This window comes from Dipodomys ordii, unplaced genomic scaffold (genome assembly GCF_000151885.1).
Source record: "Dipodomys ordii isolate 6190 unplaced genomic scaffold, Dord_2.0 Scaffold73, whole genome shotgun sequence".
NCBI classification, from domain to species: Eukaryota; Metazoa; Chordata; class Mammalia; order Rodentia; family Heteromyidae; genus Dipodomys; species Dipodomys ordii.
This window is the reverse complement of record NW_012267289.1, coordinates 678,339-696,552: the sequence shown is the minus strand read 5'-3', so window position 1 is coordinate 696,552 and position 18,214 is coordinate 678,339. Positions and strand designations below refer to the sequence as shown.

The 18,214-nt window shown below is 34.0% G+C and overlaps 1 protein-coding gene across 1 annotated transcript in view; it reads left to right on the top strand.

Annotated features, from left to right (window-relative positions):
- Window positions 1–18,214, top strand: part of Gbe1 (glucan (1,4-alpha-), branching enzyme 1) — a 207,985-nt gene that overhangs the window by 109,286 nt on the left and 80,485 nt on the right. Inside the window, exon 7 of the mRNA XM_013024170.1 lies at window positions 609–818. Coding sequence (XP_012879624.1) covers window positions 609–818 — 210 coding nt within the window. The remainder of the gene's footprint in view (window positions 1–608; window positions 819–18,214) is intronic.

The following is an 18,214-nucleotide window of genomic DNA, read 5'->3' as shown; positions in this document are numbered from 1 at the left end:
GCCACCAACAATCGTCCTTCTGCCTTCTCTTCCCAAGGAGCTGGTATTATAGGCCTAAACCCAAATACCAAGCCAGCTACTGCTTTTAACTTATATAAGTATACATGTGAGCTCCCCAACTTTTCTGTTTGGGTGGTGACACACACGGCCCTTCTTTTGGCCCATGGTTACACAAAGGCATTGCAGTTTGGGAACAGGTACAGCAAGTATGTTCTTAATCCAAAAACTGGATCCTATCTCAACCACATATGTCCAAAGGGATGGGCAAACAGATGAGTATGAATAGCCATGATTGGTTTCCATTTGAGTTGAAAACCAGCAGGTTGAAGGATAGCAAAGCAGAGTTAGACATTTTTTATAGTCTCAAGTGAGAAATTTTAGACTATAAATCTTCAGTGAATACCTTGATTTAAAGTATTGTTTTTAGTATGTTTAAATTTGCTTAATAGCACATGGAGCTTTGAGTTGTATGTAAATAGCATATAAAGTTGCATTTGCTTATTTAAAACATTTAATACTGGGCTGAGCAAAATCACTTTATGTGAATGTAATTGGCTATTTGCTTTACATGTGATATACATTTTTTTTCCTGTTTTCTTTACATTTAGTCGTTTTGGAACACCTGAAGAGCTAAAAGAACTTATTGACACAGCCCATTCAATGGGTATTGTAGTCCTCTTAGATGTGGTACACAGCCATGCTTCAAAAAATTCAGAAGATGGATTGAATATGTTCGATGGGACCGATTCCTGTTACTTTCATTCAGGACCTAGAGGAACCCACAAACTTTGGGATAGCAGATTGTTTATCTACTCCAGGTAGGAATGTACACAACAGAAAGTTTCTGTACTTATTTATTTGTATATAAGTCTGCTTAAATGAATTTAACTAAATTCACTGTATGTATATCCTTGCTATTAGTATTTAACATTCTCAATTTTTTTTAAATTATATGTGCACTTGTGGTTTCCATTGGACAATTCCTTTCTCTCTCTCTCTTCCTCTCCCCTCCCCCCTCTCTTTTGCTGGTCCTGGGGCTTGAACTTAGGGCTTAGTCTCTGTCCCTGAGGCTCTCTGTGCTCAAGGATAGCTCTCTACCACTTGAGCCACAAGGCTACTTCTGGCTTTTTTTTGAAAAAATTATGAGAGGTAAGAGTCTCATGGACTTTCCTGCCCTGTCTGGATTTGAACCATGAATCTCAGATCTCAACCTCATGAGTAGATAGGATTACAGGTGTGGGCCATTGGCACCTGGCTTCTATTTTTAATTATTATATTTAAGTAGTTGTTCATAGGAGTTTGCCATTTAACAAAAGCTTATGAATATAATGCATCGTGATCAATGTCACCCCTTTCAACAGTTTCACCCATCCGTCCTAACACCCCTCCCTTCACTTTTCTTTAATTTGTAGGATATGCATTGAATTCTTGACTGTATCTCCCCTCTTTTCTTCTATTCTTCTGCCCTTTTTTCTGTGACACCCCCTGCCCCAACTCACCCCTTTTACGTGCCTGTTTTCTGGTATTCATTCTGTTGAACTTTGATTTTGCCTTTTTAAGGAATTACTCTATTGGAGTTTTCCCTTGAATCTACCATAATTCAATTAATACGAACATGAACATACACACACTCACACATATGCTACCTAATGTATTTAGTTATTGGTTTGTAAGTTAATTCTAGCTTCTACATATGAGAGAAAACATGCAACCTTTCTCTCTCTGGGCATGGCTTAGTTCACTTAACATAATGGGTTTGAAGTCTTTCTATTTCATTATAACTGGTACATCATTTTTTTCTAATGGTTGATTAAAATGCCATTGTATATGTACATTTTCTTTTTGTATTATAAAGGTGATATACAGAAGGGTTACAGTTACATATGTAAGGTAAATACATTTCTTTTTGAACAGTGTTACCCACTCCCTCATTTTCTGCCACTTTGCCCATCCCCTCCCCCATTCCTCTCTCCACTGAGCTGTAAAGTCCATTTCCAACTTAGTGTCTAGTGAGTATCACTGTCGCGTTGGTTCGCCCTTTGTCCCATCTTTTCTGTGATTTCCTTTCCTTTCCACAAATCAGATAAACTTACTTACAAGACAAAAGGGGCATAAACCAAGGGAAAAAAGAAGAAGAAGAGAAAGAAATAACTGCAAATGGTACATTAAAAAAAACCTGTTGTTTTCATTTCTTGGAATTCATTTTGATAAGCTTCATTTAATATGGTCATATGCACTTAGGTATTGAGCTATTGTAATCCTCTGCTACAAATATCATAGAAATATGCTAGTTGTTACTTTGAGTCTTTGAGTTTCTTTGAGTCTTGCTTGCTTCATTTAATATATATTTTTTCAAGTCTTTCCATTTCTTTACGAATGCAACAATGTCATTCTTTCTGATAGAAGCATAGAATTCCATTGTGTAATATATATTTCATTATCTTGATCCATTTATTCATTGAGGAGCATCTGGGATCATTCTACCAAAAACCAGGTTATAACTATTCACGATCACCCAAGTATGGAATTAGCATAAGTCTTTATAGCACGCAATGTTATTTTTTTACAAATTGTATATCATTCATAATATACTGATTATTTTGCCATCCAAGTGCTTTAATCATTATCATGTTTTATATCTAAAACACTAATTTATCACTTCCATTTAATCGTAGGAAAAAATCCAAATTGTTATTAGCAGGACATTTTAGAAGATTACACTGATTGTTTTTAATAATGCTATAACCCTGATTGAAATTAATTTATTAATTTTAATAAGTAGTCAATAATTGATTAATAAATTAACAATAAATAATAATTATCAATAATGCTAATAGTACATTTTTATTTGTATGTACAAATAAAATGTAGTACATTTTATTTGTATTTATTTTATTTGTATGTATATTTTTTTAAACTAAGGATCTTTTTTCCATTTTAAAGTTTCATTTTTCAGTTGCTCCAGGCTAGCTAGCCTCCAACTCATTATATAATCCATGTTGTAAGGTTTATTATTGAGATGGTTAAAGATTAAACACACCTCTGTTCTCTTTGACCATCTAAATTCAGGGATGTTTTACCTGATTAAATTTAAATTTCAAAATGTAATACACATTCAAAAGCAAACACTCAGAAAAGGTACAACTAATGTTTATCTGAAGTGAAAATACATCATCATTCATCTTTAAGCTTGTAAAACACCAAATACCTAATGTACATATTAGACATTTTAATCTGAAAATCTGAAGCCTAAACTACTTCACAAAATTAGACATTTTGAGTCTGAGAATGAGGAGAAGTGGAAATGTCCATTCTCCTCTTCCTGATGGAACACGTTAGAAACATAGGCATCCTAAAAATATTTTGTACGATTAGCTTCCTGCTGCATAGGAACATAAAGGAATTCTGTGTATGTGTGTGTGTGAGTGTGTGTGAGTGCGTGTGTGTGTTAGAGAGACAGAGAGAAAGAGAGACAGAGAGAAAGAGAGACAAGACAGAGAGAGAGACAAGACAGAGAGAAAGAGAGAGTATCCTGGGGTTGTACTCAGAGCCTGGGCACTGTCCCTGAGCTTTCTGGCTCAGGGCTAGTGCTCTGCCACTTGAACCATAGCTCCATTTCTGGCTTTTTGGTGGTTATTTGAGATGAGTCTCATCAACTTTCCTGTACAGGATGGCTTCGAATCTTGATCCTCAGATCTCAGCCCCTGTAACTAGGATTACAGGTGTGAGACAGTAGTGCCTGGATTAACATAAAGGATTTTAGGTTTTTGATTTGAGTTAGATCCTTGAAGAGCTCGTTTTTTATATACAAATTTACCAGACTCCAAAAACAGCATGCTGTGGTTGTAAGCATATTGGTATAGGACACTCAAATTGTGTAATTAATACTTTTACAATTAATTTATTCTAAATAATTTGATAATTTTCTTTCACATTTTCCATTATATGCATACATGTACCCGTGACAGAAAATGTTCCAGAAAATATTTTTAGAAAACTAAGAATTCCTATTTTTCAACATAAATTTAGATATTGTATCCATTAAAGACATTGTTTTGCTACACTCTTTTCTTAATGGCATGTATTACTTAATATATATGTTGGGGGTGGGTGGGTAGAGTCACTCTTGTTAGATAAAGAAACACAATAGATGATAAAAAGGTAGAGTTGGCCTGGTTCCAGACCTGACTTGACTCTGGTACAAATCCATTCATCATTCTTGTTCTCATGCTTTTTATTAATAGAGGATGCAGAAAGTGGGAGTCGGTACCATGCCCTCTTTGAAGGTATTTTGTATTTGTGTCATTTTTTTGAATACTGCTTTATATGCTATGAATTTATGACAGATAAATAGATCTTGTAATGTAGAATGCCCATAAAAAAACTATTTGACTTTGCACCATTTTGAATGAATTAAGATTCACTTCAACCTGAAAACTGAGAAGTATGAGTCACATGTTAAATTACAGACTTTTACATTTTATAACAATTATTCTATAGAACTACACCTTGTAAAGAAATATACTACCTAGATGGATTTTTTGGTTATGAAATAATTCTTTATTAAAATAGCTTTATGATGCATTTTTCTGTACATTCAGTATTTATACTTACCCAACTTTTGAAAGAGAAAGAGATTATGTATGATTATTTTAAATTATTTATTATAAAAATTGAGAACATGTCTATTATAGGAACTGAGATAAATTCAAGAATATATGATGGCTTATTTCTCATTATGTTAGTAATCTTTCTCAGGTACATAGTTTTATCAACAGTGTGTCTTATAGTTTTAGATTATGATTGTTATTTTTATTACGAGCATTCAAAAAGTATATGCTCTGCCATATTGGCTTAATCTTCTGTAATGTAGTTTCTATTATTTGAAATGTTTCATTTGACTAATGTCTACACTTTTCAATTTTTATAGAAGTAGTTTTGTGTTTTGCTCCAAATTATGACACTGTTAACATATAGAAAATAAGTGTACAGATTGAACTTGTACAGCCCTATTCCACAAATTCCATAATAATTAGATTTTACAGTATATCATATGCCAGTAGTGTTGGAATTCTTTCAATTTTTGTCTCATTACTCATGTACAAATTTATTAAAGATTTACTTATGAAATTTGTATTAGATTGAGAAAGTGTCTTTTCTTTTACATTTAGCTCCAATTTTTATTTGCAGTGGCACATGTAGTTTAACACTGATTCATTGTATGCTGAAATTGTTTTTATAGTCTTGGCATTCATGATTAAAGTCCTATTCTGCTCTTTTGTTTATAGCAAGTCTTTGTTCTAATTCATAATTGGGGCATACTTCAATAAGTTGTTTCATTTATTTTTTCTTTTGCTTTTTGTGTCACTGAGTTGCCATAATTAGGAGTGGAAGAATCACAAAACTGATATTTAGTGCTGACTGTCAGCTAGGAGTGCAGCCCTGACATTAAGAGCAAGGAATTCAGTTCCTCTCTCAGAAGCACAATCCAGATATGACTTGAGCCCTCTTGAAGGATGGAATCTCAAAAACTGTATTTGCAGAATAGCATTTCACATGGTCTGGATCTGACAGGTGATTTAACTATCAATCAATCACAGAGTGAGGGAACAGCAACCTTGTTTTTCAATCGGAAGAACATGCAGGAACTTTTAATCTATATATTCAAATTTCCATACTTAAATTTATCAAAGAGAATTAATAGTGTATTCAAAAATTCAGAAGAGGTTTATTTATTATTTATTTATTTCAGCCATATTTGTTGCATAGAGTTAAATCTGAAATAAGTCATTTTTAAGTATACTTTGTATCATAAACGTAGTAATATCCATGAAGGTAATTAGAAAGGGCTAAATGCAGACAAAATCCAATGCAAATTTTCTTTATAAATATAAATAATATACTTTTACTTATTATATCCCTATAAGCATATAAGTACATAAAAACCCAATATTCTATTTTTACCTTCTCCATATTGTAAGTACTCTACCTGTAATTTTGAGGGTTTTTTCCATATGCGGATGAAATCAGAAACAAAACTGTATTACATATTTTAAATACAAATTATTTTCAAACTTTACATAGGTTTGTTAATATAATAAATTGACAAATACTCATAAAATGGTATTTGGTAAAAGTGATAGTAAGTTTTAAAATTATTATGTAGAATGTTTGAAAAAAAACTATCTTATATAGTATTCCATCAGCAGAGATATGTGCTCAGTTTCATCTTATCTGTATGTCACAGCCTGTCACCATTTACAGTCTCTGATTCAAGTGCCATCATCAACATTATCAGAATTAAATCTCTCACTCTGAGTAATGCCAGAGACCCTGACTGTGCTATTTCATTACCTGCTATGAATAAATTTCCAATCAGAGACTGCCCATGTTTTAATTTTCTGTCTACTCTGTTGAACTGCCTTCTAGCTCTACTAAATTACTAATGACAGTTCATAACAGATATCGGACTGTCCTTTCTTCAGTTTCCAAAGAGAACTTTCTGACAAAACTCGCCATCCATAAGTTTTAAGAGTACTCAGAGAGAGAAGTTATGGATATAACATAGTGCTTTGGGTTTTGAATTCTATTTGATTACTCCTGTGGCATTATGTAAATGTACTTGATAAAATAACAAGTACAGATTTATTTCAGTTTAATAACTATGCCTTAGCCATTACTAAATCTTCAAATGAGTATCTTTCCTTTGTTACAGTTTCCCTCAAAGATGCTGAGTCTTAAAGGAGGCTCATTATTTCTCCTTAAACTTCCATTTTAACATAAAATGTGTATAATTATTCTATCATGTGACAACTAGTAGGCTGAAAGACTCTACTCTTCTCTTGACTTACTAGATGGTCTTCCAGAAGGAAAAGTAAAAATGCCTTTATTTCTTTAGGGTCATAACTACATGGAATAAAGTACATCTTACTGATGATATTCTATTATTATATTTGTTTTAACCAAGCAAGACCTTTTCCCCAAATTTGAATGTGGAAGGGAATTTATGAATACGTTCCCTATTCAGATTATTCAGAGTAGATTTTTTTTTAATCCTAAGAGTTGGTCTGTGGTATTTTATCACATGACTTTTTTAAGTTTGTTAATAAGGTGAATTACCTTGATTTTTGAATGTTAAATCAGTTTTGCGTCCCTAAGATAAATGCTCATAAATACAGATGCACGTATTCTAGAAAAATATATTTCTGATGTATTTATATATGCTCTTACACTGTGACCAAATCAGTTCTTAATGCTAAAACTTAATTTAGGGGTTATTATGCAATTAGGCATTAACTAATATGCAGATGGCAAAATCATGACTAGCAAGATATTTAAAAAGTAAGCATGTAGGACATGAGCAAAAACTGCTAAAATTGTACTTAAGAGGGCTTTAAAGTAATACTTGGTGTATTTTGTTACAGCTTGGTTACCCTTTATCTAAAATATTTGTATCAAGTGTTTTGATTTGATTATTTTTTAATTTTAGAAAATTTTCAGATATATAATGAGATAGAGGATGGTACTTGAGTCAAAATACAAATATATTTAACTTCCATACACACCTTATTCATATAACCTACAGATAACTTAGATAATATATTTGGTGCCCCTTGAATTTTAACTGCAACCTGACATATGAGATCAGGTGTGGAGTTTTCCACTGATAATGTGTTAGCACTCATATTTTGAACTATTTCAGGTTTCAGATATTTAAATTAGCAATGTTCCACTGTTATTTAATCATTAGTAAATCTGACAAAAAATAACAGACTCAATGATATCCAAAGGATTAATGTGAGTAACTACTTTTGAAAACAGTTTGGTGCTATTTTGTGAAGTTAGAGGTACTAGAACGTGTTATTAGATATATTGGTTGGGAAACTGCTGAGCACATGTTAATCAGAACGTTTAGGAAAAATAAAAGATCTAAAAACTCAATATCTTCAGGATATTGTTGCCACTTTTACTCACAAGAAACGATGTTGGAAATGAACTTTACAACTTGGGGGAAAGGAGTTGGTGGGAGTAATAGCGGGCTAACACAAGAAAGAAGGGTAACACTTTTTGACATGAATTATACTCATTTCTTTATTTATGTAACTGTAACCCCTCTGTACATCACCTTTACAATAAAAATAAATAAATAAATATGCCCGGCTCTGGTGGCTCAGTAGCTACTCAGTAGGCTGAGATCCGAGGAACACAGTTCAAAGCGAGCCTGGGCAGGAAAGTTTGTGAGACTCTTATCTCCAATTAACCACCAGAAAACTGGAAATGATGCTGTGGCTCAGGTGGTAGAATGCTGGCCTTGAGCTGAAGAGCTCAGGTACAGCCACAGCCTCTAGGCCCAGAGTTCAAGCCCCTCAACTGACCAGAAAAAAAAAATACGTTAGAAAAATAAATAAATTTAAAAATAATGTTGACATAACCACAAAGAGAATTATACCAGAAATAAAGAATTTGTGGGAGCAGACACTGGTGACTCAAGCTTATAATTGTAGCTACTCAGGAGGCTGAGATCTTAGGATCACAGTTCAAAACCAGCCTTCTCAGGAAAATCTGTGAAACTCTTACCTCCAGTTATCCACCAGAAAACGAAGAAGTGGTGCTAGGTGCTATGTCTCAAAGTGGTAGAGTGCTACCCTAGAGCAAAGGAACTCAGGGACAATGCCCAAGCCCTGAGTTCAAGCCACATCACTGACCAAGGGAAATAAAATAAAATAAAAAACAGAGGGAAAAACATCAAAGAAATGTTTTCCTTGTGATTTTATTGTGGGAAGGATTGCAGTAGAATTTCTTTATTAAAACACATATGAATTCTTAGCACAGTTTTGGCCAAACTTTTAAAATTGTTCTAATATAAGCATGTCCTTAATACTATATTTTTATTTATTTATTTTTTTTTTTAAAATTTTTTTTATTCCGGTTGTGGGGCCTGAACTCTGGGCCTGGGCGCTGTCCCTCAGCTCTTCAGCTCAAAGCTAGCGCTCTACCACTTGAGCCACAGCGCCACTTCCGGCTTTTTTCTTTTTGCTTATATGGTGCTGAGGAATCGAACCCAGGGCCTCAGGCTTGCAAGGCAAGCACTCTACCACTGAGCCACCTTCCCAGCCCAATACTATATTTTTAAAATAGAGTACTCCTTCCTAAGTTTAGACTTATGAATTCTACCTTATTTGCTTTGCAAAAAGCAAATTCTAGTGGCTTTATAAGACAGATTTGAACATAGTTTAAACACATATTTCAAAATAGTCAGATGATAGATAATTAAACACTAACTGGTATATCATTCTTCCTTAAGCACAATAAATTCATAGAAAAATATTAGTAGCTTCAGGAAATGTTGGGCATACCATAGAAAGTTTTAGTATTTTTTCACTTATACTGTTTTTTAAAATTTTTATTTTATTATTTCTTTCCTGCTTTAAGCAGAGCCTTATTTCAACTTTATTAAGGAAAAAATAGTTAAATCTACTATTTCAAAGAAAGTAGAGTTAGCTTCAAAATTCAGACAGACTAATTCTCTTTTGTAAAAAAGATTAAGAAAGTTGCTATATCAATCTAATCTGTCTGGAATTGAGTTCAAATACTAGAAATATAACTTCTTTCACAGGCTTTATGAGATTATTCAGCCTAGCAGAAAGGTTTCAATTGATGCAGAGCACAGCACAGGGGTAAGGATTTACTGTCTTTGTATAAACTTTGTTCCTGGTATTATCTGCCTCATTTATTCCCTACCAGTATAAACCTTAAATGCCCATGGGTTCTGTGAAAAAATCTTAAGTATTTGAGTTTTACACACCTATCACACTCACCTTCCCAAATCCAAACTAGCTTTAAAGTAGAACTGTTTACTTCTAGTATGAAAATACTTCACATTGTCTTAAAAACAGCTTCCTTATTATTAAGATAATAATGCTTTATAGCTTGTGAAAATGGCCTTAAGGTCCCCATTCAAGTGATAATCCCTTTAAGTCAAGAACTTTTGTGGAGTTTATAATAATAATGATATCTAGCTTTGTTTATGACCTTTTTAAACAAGCAGATAAAAAGTGAGACAAAAATCAATTTTTTTCTTCTATTTTTATCTGCAGGCAACAGAACAACTTGTTTAAGCATGTCAATTTTCTAGAGTTTGGACTAGCAGATTTGAAGGTATAAAGAGATATTTCATGTTTTCTAGCTGAATGACTACCTTAGTATTAGTCCAGAGATAAAAAAAAAAATCAAACATGTTATCTGGAACATCTTATCTTCAGAACAGTCAAGTACCTCCTAAATTTGAATGGAATTCTGAGATATAAAATTATTTATTTTTGAGGGTTTTTCCCTCCATTAGTGTAAATTAATGATCAGGAGTGTTTTTCTCTAACTTGTGAATTTTCCATGTGCATTTTGTATTGTGGAAATGTTGTTTTCCTTGTGTTGTCCATATTTTGTTTTTTTTTCTATATATAAGAAAAGCTAAAAAAAATAAGAAAAGCTACTGGCTTCTGAATTCATTCTTTTCATCTACGTTTAAATATCTTCCTAAGATTAGACTTTTGCCCCTGAAACTTTTCAAAAACAGGAACAAGTTAACATTTTCCTCAAGTGTTTTAGGAAGCACAACAGCACAGTAGTGAACTTTACTGAGACCAAAGCTGTTTGTAGAAAAGTAAGTCAAATAAGTCAGTTAGAAGTCCAGCCTTACCTGGTTTGAGGGCATGAAAATAATCATGTAATCATGATGCTTACAGACAGAATTTTATTAAAAGTCTTTTGCATACATTTCTTGTCTAACATTGTTTCCCCCTCCATTGATTTTTCCCCCTCCCTCCCCCACAATACCCCACCCCAAGTTGTGATTTATTTCCAATATATTTTCCTGTGAGTATTACTATTGCATTGGTTTACCCTTTGTCTTTTGTCTCATTACCTTATATATGTAACAGTAACCCCTGTGTATATCACCTTGACAACAAAATTAAACAAAGATAAAAGGAAAAGAAATAAAGAAGAAAAGAAAAAAAAAGTTTTAATTTGAATGAATTGCATGATTTACCAAGTCCCTCACCAGCAGCAGTAAATAACTTGCCTAATCTCTATGGTTCTCTGTTGCCTATTTCTTATTTTTTGTCATAGTTAACAGTATATGATAACATAGATACTTTTTTTTTCTTGTCGGTCATGGGGCACTGTCTTGAGCTCTTTTTGCTCAAAGCTAGCACTGTGCCACTTTGAGCCATACCTCCACTGCTTTTTTAAAAAAAATTACTAACATATGCTTTTTTAAAACATTAATTATGTAAACATGTTAATTGCTTCATGTTGAATATATTTTATTTAAAATAGTACTTAACTCTCTTTCCTCCATTTTTATCTGTTTCTTGTTTTACAAAATATTCACCAAAATTCTTTTGTTAGTAATACAAAATAACTTGTTACGGTTGCTTTTACTTCACAACTAAATTCAGTTTGGAAAGATATAAAAATATTCTCACCAAAATTATATTATCAGAAGTATATAATATAGGGGCTGGGAAGGTGGCCTAGTGGTAGAGTGCTTACATTGTGTGTATGAGGCCCTGGGTTTGATTCCTCAGCCCCGCATAAGCAGAAAAAAACTGAAGTGGTAGAGTCTTGAGCTGAAGAACTGAGGGACAGTGCCCAGGCCCAGAGTTTAGGCCCTACAACCAACAAATCAAAGTGTATACTATAAAGAGTTAAAATAGTAACAATCTGATATAAGGTAAAGCGGATGATTTCTTTTTTGTTCTATACTGGATGAATCAAGCAACTGACATTTGAATCTCAGTTTCACATATAAAGAACTCATTATGATAATGTTATGTATATGCTACAGGGCAATGTTTCCAACTGTATAAAATACAATAAGTAAAAATGTGTGGTACATGGATGTAGAATGCTGTAGCATAATGGAGTTATGATTTCACATTTCTTGTTTTTTTCTTATTATTGTCTTTAACAAAGCATTTTAACAAAGCAGTTTAAGAATACAGTGTATCTTGATCAATGTCACCCTTTTCAACATTTTTACTCATCTGTCTCCTACTTAACACTTCACTCTTCTTAATTTTATAAGATATACACTGGATTCTTCACTGCATCTTCACGCTCTTCTCTTCATTTGTCCACCCCTTTCCACAGACCTCATCCTGACCCATTTGAGTACTCATTTCCTTGTGTTTTATTTTGCTGAACTTTGATTTTGCCTTTGTAAAAAATTACACAATTTGAAATTTCCCTTGAATCTACCATATTTCAGTTAACACACTTGTATATACTTGGATATACAACACATTTACTTTTAGGTTTGTAAGCTAAATTTAAGCTTACCCACATAAGGGAAAACATGGGTCCTTTGTCTCTCAGGGTCCGACCTACTTCATTGAATGTAATTTTTTCCAGGCATTTCCTAATAGTACACTATCATTCTTTGTAATTGATGAGTAAAATACCATTATGTATTTTCAGATTTTTAATTAAGAATATAGTAAGGACACAGCAGCTAGTAGGTAACAGGCTGTCCAAAACAAACAGGCCCAGACCAAGGTAGCTGTCATTAATCAAGTACTGTCAGCTATTTCTAGGTGAAAATATGGACTGTAAAGCACTTTTCACTTAAATTAAAATCCCCACTTTTAAATAAAATTACCCTAGTTTTAAATGCCCCAATAAAACAAAATTTAGGTTTATTGAGGATGTCTGCACTGTTAATAATCAGTAGCTTTTAATTTTTTTTTTTTTGTTGGTTATGGGACTTGAACTCTGGACCTCGGGGCTATCCCTCAGCTCTTCAGCTCAAGGCCAGAGCTCTACCACTTGAGCCCCAGCATCACCTCAGTTTTCTGAGTGGCTTATTGGAGATAAGAGTCTCACAGAGTTTCCTGCTTTGACTGGCTTTGAACCCAGATCCTCAGATCTGAGCCTCCTGAGTAGCTAGGATTACAGGCGTGAACCACCCACACCTGGCTAACTTTTAACATCTTATATTGAAGTTGTAATTGTACAAATTGTAAATATAGTACTGAACTTGTCTAGAAGATACAGAATGGGTATAAGCCTACATTCACCACTCACTAGCAGTAAGATAGTAAACTACTTATTTTCAAACTTTGAATTCTTCCTATGTAAAATAAGATTATCACTTGTCTTCCTTCTAAGGTTGTGAAGATTCATTAACATACTTTTCCCAATATCTTATTTATAGTTGTGGTAATTGTGATCATCATCATCATTATAATACCATTTTCATAATCATCTTCTGAGAAAATTTATTAGCTTACTCCTCTGAAACAAAAAGGATAGAAACAACAATTTTGCAAGAGCTAATATATGTGCCATAATAATTATGGCTCTTTGTGTATTATGGTCTAATACTATTGTGTGGGGGGATGGAGGGGTGGGTGGGATTTGAACACAGGACCTGGTCATTGTCTCTTAGCTTTTTGCTCAAGACTGAAGTTCTGTGTTATGTGCCACACCCTCTCTTCCAGCTTTTTCCTGGTTAATTGGAGCTGCGTGTTTCATAGGATTTTCTGCCTGGGCTGCCTTCAAATAATGATCCTCAGATCTCAGCCACCTGAGTAGCTAAGGCTAGAGGCATGAGATACTGAAACCTGGCTTATACTAATTTTTGTTAAAGCAAGCTAACCTGTTTTGTTTGTTCATTTCTTTCTTTGTTTTTAATGGAAGTACAAGTTGCCAAAATGACGGATTATAATCAACAGCTAACAGAATTGAGATGTCACCTCTGAGAATAACAGTAAAGAGCAAATACCTACCAAGGTCAGAAAGCAGAACTGAAAGCACAGCAATGTCAGGCCACTTAGGTGCAGTAGCGAACAGGTCTGTACACTTAAGTGTCCCTCTGGGCATCATTAGCCTGCACTGTGTTGTAATAATTGATCATAATAAGCCTGAATCATTAAAAAAAGCTTCAAATTATGTTCACAATTTATATTTAAATTGTCAAGAAAAAACAAAATGTTAACTTCAAAGTATTTCTGGTAAAAGTGATAAATTTTTAAAGGTTGTGTTAATAATTGAAAATGAGCTATCATCTATTCTTGTTCTCTGTCCCTCCTCTACTGCTCCCCACATCTGAACCCAGGACATTACACATACTAGGCCAGTGCTCTTACACTGAGCTATATTCCCAGGCCTGTTAACTGCTTTGCAGTGAGGATTACTTTGAAATCTTATTTGTGTATACTACTTTATTCTGCATTAGTCTTTAAAAACAAATAAACTTACTATCTTTAATAGAAATAATCTTTTAAATGTTTTAAATTACCAAAAGTATTGTTTGTATGTTTGTTTTTTTTTTTTTTTTTTTTTTTTGGGTCCAGTCGTGGGGCCTGAACTCTGGGCCTGGGAGCAGTCCCTGCCCTCTTCGTTCTCTTCAGCTAAAGGCTAGCACTCTACCACTTGAGCCACAGCGCCACTTCCGGCTTTTTTTTTTCTTTTTTGCTTATGTGGTGCTGGGGAATCGAACCCAGGGCCTCATGCATGCAAGGCAAGCACTCTACCACTGAGCCACCTTCCCAGCCCAGTATGTTTGTTTTTTTGTTTTTGTTTTTGTTTGGTCATGGTGCTTGAACTCTGGGCCTTGGCACTGTCTCCCTCAGCTCTTAGCTCAAGGCTTGAGCCACAATACCACTTCTGGTTTTCTGTTGGTTAATTGGAGATAAGAGTCTCAAGGACTTACCTGCCCAGGTTGGCTTTGGTCCTTAATCCTCAGAGTCCCCTGAATAGCTAGGATTATAGACTTGAGCCACCTGTGCCAAGCTTTATTTGCTATTTTAGTCACAGAATATCTGATACATATCTTAGGGTGCTACTACTCTCCCATGTAAAATTCCTTCTTAAGTATGAGCCTAAACTCATACTTCCTGGAATGTTTGACCTTGATATTTTCTTTTATTCTTTGTTTACTAGCTAAATCAATAGTAAAAATGTGTGATTTTCTTTGCATGTGCATGTTTTAAATGTTCATGACATATTTCTTCTGATCTTATCTAAGAGACATTCCATTGATTAGTGTGCAAGTATGTATTTAATAATTACATGCTTGTTACTTGTTACTGTTCAGTTGCTCCTCCTCCTCTTTTACAAGTATGATAATAAGGTGAGTTGGGAGATGGAATGATTTTAGGTCAGGTTTGCTTTGACATTCAGGCTCTGCTGTTTCTGAGCTGTTCTCTGACCCTTACTGAAAGATGTTTGTCACTTTTTAAGTTGTTTGTTTCATTAAAATCCTCCAGTTTTCTTTCTTTTGATCAACTCCCAATTCTTACAATTCACATTTTAGAAAAATGGAGCTTTACTTACTGTTGTTTTTAGTACTAGAAAGCACAACCTGATTCAGTATTTATATTTTTATTCTAAGAAAACACTGCTTTGTTTAGAACAGATGGTTTTTACCAACAGCTTTTCAAAGTTTTATCGGGAAACCTTCTTTTTTCATGTGCTGTTTTTGTTTGTTTATTGTTATTTTGGTCTTGTTCTCTTCTTTTCTTCCTTTCCCTCGTAGATTCCAAATATTCATTTGTTCATAAAGGTGTATGGTATTTGAAAGACATAACTGCAAACTACAGTAATGACTAGTTCATGGTTTTTATATTACTGCTTTTCAGTTTTAGCAGACATGTGATGTTGTCTCTACATTTTTTTGTTGTTGTTGTTGTATTTTTTTGTCGATCATGGAGCCTGAACTCTGGGCTTGGGTGCTGACCCTCAGCTCTTCAGCTCAAGGCTAGTGCCCTACCACTTGAGCCACAGTGCCACTTCCCACTTTTTTCTGCTTTATGTGTGCTGAGGAATCGAACCCAGAGCCTCATGCATGTGAGGCAAGCACTCTACCACTGAGCCAGCTTCCCAGTCCTGTCTCTACATTTTTTAATTCAAACATATAAATTCAAATTTCTACAAGGAATCTAAGTATAAAATATTAAAAGATCATACCAATAGAAAAATAAAACTCACTCAAGACCAAATACTTTGAGGAAAAGTAATTCTTCGTCATCTCTGAATTGATAATGACCTGAGATTACCTCTCATTAATGCAGCCATAGAACATTCTGTATATTCTGTTTTACTTCTGTGCTTCTTTCTCCTTCATCCTCACATACTCTAACACAAGGGAAAGCAAGTTTCCGAGGCAGGGAATGATTTGTGTTTGTGTCAGAAAAAGTATAGCTGTGGTTTGCTCTCATGGTTCTCTTCTTTGTCTTCTCTATATTTGGCTTTCCCCCTGCTGTGCTGAAGATTTTCACTTGTATTAAAAACCCGCTGGTGTCTAGAAAGTTATCTTAAGAAACAAACCTTTGAAGCTATTTGAGCACAAACCTAGGTAGTTCAGAGATACTGGGAACAAATCAGAGTAAAACTTAGTTTTTTATGCAGGCTGTATTAGCATCTTGTAGAAGATGGCATTCAGATTCATTTTTTTTTAAATGTAAGTTCTTACATTTCAACTCCTTGTAGATAGGAATTAGCTCATATAAATATCAACTAGAGTGTAATTTCCCACCATTTTATGCGTGTGTTGTATGCATTTTATTTGTATGCATATCACATCTAAAATCCAAATGTTTGTTAATTACATATATAGGTGATTTAATAGTTTGTTACTGTTAACACAATCAAATTTGTAGCTAATGCAGTGATTTTTGTACTCAGCTGCACAAATAAGACACTTAGCTTTAAAGATATGCATGAAAAAAGAGTTCTATATTACATGTATACAAAATACCTTGAAAAATGGAAAAAAAATACCTTGAAAAATGGATGTGTATCTGAGTATCTGTAAGTATATATGTATGTAAGTATGTTGTATGTCTGTATGTATCTATCAATCTATTTATGTATGGTTGTGTAAAACTTTGGTGAAGTCTGTATTTAGAGTGAATGTTACATATTGGTAGTGTGATGTTTTATTGTTTGTTTTCTGTTTTGATGAGCCTGGGGCTTGAACTCAGGGCCTAGGCATTGTCTTTTGAGTATTTTTACTCAAGGCTAGATCTCTAACCCTTGAGGAACAGCTCCATTTTCAGCTTCTTGGTTGTTAATTGCGATAAGTGTCTCATTGACTGTCCTACCCAGACTGGCTTTGAACTACAATTCTACAGACATCAAAAAATGATAACTAAATGAAGTTCGCAACTGGTGATTCATGCCTGTAATCCTACCTACTTTGGTGGCTGAGATCTGAGGATTGTGGTTCAAAGCCAGCCAGAGCAATTAACCACCAGAAAACTGGAAGTAACACTGTAGCTCAAAGTGTTAGAGTGTTAGCCTTGAGCAAAAAAGCTCCCTGAGTTTAATTCCCAGCACCACTTTTGCCTTTTTCCTTTTATATGGTGGTGAGGAATCAAACTCAGGGGTCTGTGCATGCTAGGCAAGCACTCTACCACTAAGCCACATTCCCAGCCCTACAGTAAATATATATTTTAAAAAAGATTGATGATGATTGTTTTGGGTTTGTTTGGTTTTTACTGGTAATCATGCATCTCACTGCTCTTTTCTCAAAATATTTTCTTTAATTTTTCATTTATTCTTGACTTTACTAATTTAATCTTTGCACAGATTATTTTTATCATTCTCCTTCAAGGAAGTATTTGTAGGTGAGGCCATAGTTATATGGATTTCAGTCACAATGTATTGTTATGGCCCTATGCTGCTATTTACCTTCCTCTGAAATTTTCTTTTAAATCTGGGAGCTGTCTTGTGGTACATTCTCATCTAGAAAATTTAGGACTTTGAAAGGACTCAGTGTCATAGTTTAATTCTTAGTATTTCTTCATAATTCCTAATTCTCCTTACCTTGAATGTCTCCAGTACTTTGAAGCTTGCCTTATGAAGTAACCTTTTCCATATATATTTTTTTATATTGAGTTCAAAGTCTGTCTATCAATTTGTTACTCATGGAAGCTCACAAAGCAGATCCAATCACTTTTCTATGTAGTGTGCATTTGAGTTTTATACCCTGTGGTAGTTTCTATTTCCAGAGAGTGTATTTTCATTTTCCCCCAATTGTTTTTCCTATTGCATTACATGGTTTCAGATTCTTATTTATTAACAAACTTGGAGTTGTCAGTATCCCTCTTAAATGTGAGAGTCTGAATGGAATGTAATATACCAGACAAATTCTGACTTCATGTTATATTTTAGTCAGAAATCTTAGCAATTGTCCAGTATAGAAATA